This window comes from Cyprinodon variegatus, unplaced genomic scaffold, assembly GCF_000732505.1.
Source record: "Cyprinodon variegatus isolate N-32 unplaced genomic scaffold, C_variegatus-1.0 Scaffold578, whole genome shotgun sequence".
Classification (NCBI taxonomy): domain Eukaryota; kingdom Metazoa; phylum Chordata; class Actinopteri; order Cyprinodontiformes; family Cyprinodontidae; genus Cyprinodon; species Cyprinodon variegatus.
The window spans coordinates 229,615-234,459 of NW_015151031.1; the positions used below are offsets into that span (position 1 = coordinate 229,615).

General features: G+C 35.6%; 1 protein-coding gene across 1 annotated transcript in view; it reads right to left on the minus strand.

Annotated features, from left to right (window-relative positions):
- The window catches only part of LOC107095844 (cytochrome P450 27C1), a 23,724-nt gene that overhangs the window by 13,628 nt on the left and 5,251 nt on the right, over positions 1 to 4,845 (minus strand). Inside the window, exon 3 of the mRNA XM_015392200.1 lies at positions 888 to 1,087. Within this exon, the coding sequence (XP_015247686.1) occupies positions 888 to 1,087 (200 nt within the window). The remainder of the gene's footprint in view (positions 1 to 887; positions 1,088 to 4,845) is intronic.

Below are 4,845 nucleotides of genomic sequence, written 5' to 3' on the forward strand. Positions count from 1 at the left end.
AGGCAAAAGGGGGTCCAACCCGTTACTGGACAGGTGTACCTAATAAAGTGACCGGTGAGTGTATATCCAGCCATTCAGCAAAGATGCTGTTACATGGCTGTAAATCTTACTGTGGCATTTGACCAATCAGATGAGCCCTTGAATGATATATTACCAACTGGAAATTAAGTTGGAGAAGAAAGTTAAGAGAAAAAGGTAAAAAGCTAATTGAAAAAGTTAAAAAGTTAAGGAGCCTAGTTTACAATTATATTTAGGTTTATAAACTAAAAAATGTAAGTGCCAGTATCAGCATTAATGCCTGTAAGGTTATGTTGTACCAAAAAACATGTGTTTCTGTCGCTCTCACAGTGGTTTTCATGAATTTCTTACAGAAGTACTTTTTTTTTTTTGTCATAATATATTCCGGCAAGTTGGCGTTTCTTATTACATTGACATAAATTTGTGCCGTCAAAATATCCATATTTTTTGAATGTTACAAAGGTAATAAGGTCTTGTCCTGGATTCCAATAACACTATTGGCTTGAAATATTGATTTTCAAAGTATTTCACTGAGTTTCCTATAAAGGGTTAAAACATGTAATCCTCACTGTTATGGTTACAGGAAAACATCTGCTGCAAAATGCCAGCATTAATTCCCGCCTCCTGCTCTGTGATTGGTCTGTTTTAGAGCGAAGAGTCTGAGTCTTGTCCGACTGATGTACGTCAGTGTAAGGCTGGACAGTCTACTTTTAAATACCCTAAAGGAATGCCCTCATTGACTGTAGGAGATAAAAGTTGTTGATTTCATCCACATACATCCAAACTTCTACCCCTGCTGTTACCAAGACGACCATAATATCTTCTATTTTTAAGTTTAAACGAAAGCAGTTTGTTTACCGTCAGCGTACCTTCAAATGCAAATTTATAGAGCTCCTCCGTCAGGTCATTCACCATGACCCCCTGTCCGCTGGTTTCCCTCAGCCAGGCCACGCGGCGGATGAAGTCCGTCACCACTTCGTTGATGGTGTTAGAGTATGAAGAGACGTGTTTGGGCTTCAGCATCCGAGGGTTGAGGATGCTGCGGATCCTCTGCCACTTGGCTCCCATCCTGCAAACCGGGACGAGGGAATTAAACAGATTTACAAAAAGACTGGAGAAAAGACTTATGATCAAGAGCTGAGGTTTCTAAGCATAACACTTTATAGAGTAAACTATAAACAGTTTTTCTTTCTTATCTTGTGTTTACATTCCTTAAAATTAGTCTGTATTGCAATATATTTAGTGGAAGCAATATTCTGAATGATGGTAGTAGTCTTTTTTGACAGTATTATATGTATGATGCTATTAAATGCTCATTCAGGGATATCCTCATTGGAAAATATAACATAGAACAAATACAGCAGGTAATAAATGAGGATTCTTTGGATATCTGATTTCTTAGCAGTATTCTGGGATGGAGAGCTGGCTGGCTGAGATAACACAGGCAGAGAATCGTGTCGTTGCCAGATAAAAAATAACAGTTAGCTGCTTTAATGATTCTCCCCTAATAGCTGCATGCCCAGACAGATCCACTCAGCAGTTAACAATGGCGTGCAACTATTACAGGAATTCATTTCAGGAGCAAAATATTATTTTTGTTGGACTGTATGTTGTGTTGGTAGCCAGCTGCAGGATAGTTCCCTAAAGCTCTCTCATGCTGGTCTCTCTCTTGAATGCTGTTCCTGCATTCATGCGATGGAGGACCAGCAGGTTCTGCAACAGCTTATTCCCCGCTGCCATGAGACTGTTAAACTACTGAAAACTAATCAAGTCACAAATCAGTACTCTGCATCACACCGTAAACATCATACTTGCACTACATAGCAAATTTTCAAATCCCTTTAATTAAATATAACTCAACTCGGTGTTCTACTGAATTTTGCACTACATTTATCTATTTTTGCACTGCTCTGAACCTTCCACATCAATGCCTTTTGCACCATGTCTCTCCTACACTGTTCACATTCTGATCACTTCTGCACTTTATAAATGGAAATGTTCATTTCACTGCTAAGCTGCTGTCCAAAAGCTGTATGTATTGAAATTTCATTTTTTATATACTCTGTATATAAAATGACAATAAAGTTTGTGTAAGTCTAAGTTGAAGCTACAGCGATCTTGGGTCAATAAAATGAATCAGACATGGTTTCTCACCCCAACTCTTCAGGTAACGTTTGTTACAAAGAAATGCTCCACATCTATTGCCAGATTAAAACACACTTTTCATCCAAGTTTTCAATACTTTTCCAGAGTCAGATTTGTAGAGTTTCCAGTACTAAAGCTCAAGGTTTAGTTAGGGGTAATACCGTATATAATCTGCAAAGGGAGGACAATGAAAAGAGGGAAAGAAAGGGAGGACAGAAGAAAAGATTGCAAGAAAAGAGACGATACAAGGAGAAAAAAGGAAGGACAGGGTAAATGAAGTTAAGAAAGAAGCATTTTATGCACCAACCTATATTAAAAGTACTGAAGTTGGGAAACATCTGCAACATGCAGGGCAGGTTGCATCAAGAACCAGAGTTGGGAAACACTAACAGAGCATCCACCAGCTGCTGGCAGGAATGTAAGTGTTGGGAAGTCTCCAATAACATTCTACAAAGTCAGGGCATACAAAGACTTTTTTTGTTCAGTCTCTTTGGACGATTCCCGGCACTTGTTTCCTTCTTTCTCCTCCTACTCCAACCCTACAGGCTTTTTTAGAGCTGAAACCATCGATTATTAAAATTATCATCAACTATTTGGTAGTCAAATCAAAATGTTACCTAGAGTAGTAGAACAAAGGCTCTAAAACACGCTATTAGCTGAAAGAATAACCGAATTACAGCAGTAAGAAAGACACAATTTTAAGATTTCCCATTGGAGACTGAAAAGATTCATTTTATTCATCTAATTACTGTATTTGTCAGCATAATTGAGCCATTTATAATTATCTGAAATTCACAATAGAGACTATTTTTTCTTAATTTCAATGTTAACTTAGTAAATATGTTCATTCTAAAGGAATTGATTAATCCAAAAAAAAAATTGGATAGATTAAATCGATCACTAAAATAATAACTTCAGCCCTAGTTTTTTTTTTTTTTTTTAGGATGAAGCTCTGGATACTAAAAAAGCAATTAAAGTCAGTTCTGTGTTTGGTTTGATCCTCTTTTTTGATTCTTCTCCAGCAGAACAAGCCTGTAATAAACATTTTCGATTTTACTAGCAGATGCCGCCTTCTTTTTTACATGAACTATTTTGCATGCAAAATCTTTTAATGCACTTTAAAAAATATGCAGAGTAAACATTTGCATTTATGATGGTAATATAGGTAAGGCATATTTGGAGCCTGCTTTCAAACAGTAGAGTAGATGGCATCAGGCCCAGATCGCTGCTCTTGGCAGCCTGCATTTCAGTGAGCTAAGGAGAAATATTACCTTCCTGAAAATCCACTTCACTGCACTTGGTGACAGATTCAACTCTTTTCCAGCCTTGTTATACATAATCACATTTTTCTTTTAACGTTGTAAATATTTTATTTCAATGGGTCACCCTGTGCACATTGTCATTCACTTCGCAAGTCGTTAATGTGGATCTGCCTCTTTTCACCTTCTCCACCCGCAGCAGCTTCCATGACTCTTCGATCTTCAAACTTCTGCTCGTTAAAGTTATTAAAAATCTCCCCCCATCTGGGGGTTTCAATCCCCACCCGTTCCCTTAAAGCTACCTACGGTGACGAGAATACTTTCAATAAATAACATAAAATAATTACTTTAATGTGTCATTAACTTATTTAAATAAAAAATAATTACAAGAGTTATTTTACTAAATGTATCATTCATTATATGGGCCTCAAATAAATATCTTGTTTACATTTTATTAAATGAATATAATTACACAAAGCTGAAGCACATCATCAATTAATTCATCAAAGTCAAGGAGGCGGGACTAAGACTGTTTCCATAGAAACTCTGATGCCTATATTCACTTCCTGAAATGAAATCAATATATTTAATTGATGCCCATATAATTCATTAGATACCTATTAAAAATCCCTGTATTTATCTCCAGTTTTAGTGGGATGTTTAAATAATTATTTTGTTTATTATTAGTCGGCCTTAGCAGATGGCCACTCACACTGAGCCTGGTTCTGCTGGAGGTTTCTTCCTGTTTTTCCTCTCCACTGTCGCTACAAGCACGCTTAGTTAATATAATAATATTAATGATTGATTTTTAGATGACTGACACAAAGTAAAAAGAAAACTAACAAACTGACTTTAGGATAAAGTATTACCTTTCTTTAGATTTATATAATGTATCTGCTGTAGTTATTATTTTGGAATCTATGACTTAAATCAAATGTTTTGGTATAAATTAATCAATCAGATGTATCTGAGTCAGCATCAGTGGTAAAAGTAAACGAGAACCATTCAGTTCTATACAACAGTTAAAGATTGAGGTGCAGGATCTCTATCAAAGGAGTCCCTAAGTTATATCCAGAATAAATATTTCATTTTCTTACTGTTAATTTTTGGATAAAGACCTTAATGAAACGACACATTGACCTTTTGAATATTTCTCTCTCATAGATCCTGTGCTTCTGTCTGTTTGAATAAGATGTAAATGTTTCCTTGTATAAAGATGTTTTCTCTACTTCCTTTGAACTTTTTAATTTTCTTGTTTTACATATTTCTGAAATTAAGTTCTGGATTCTATTCTTTATATTAATCACTTTTAATTTATTAAACCCTAATATAACATCATTTAAGTAGATGTCAGGGGTGAAACTGTTAAAACTATGAAACTTTAGTTTTCTAAGGGTTAACATAACTACTAATCTTCAACAAA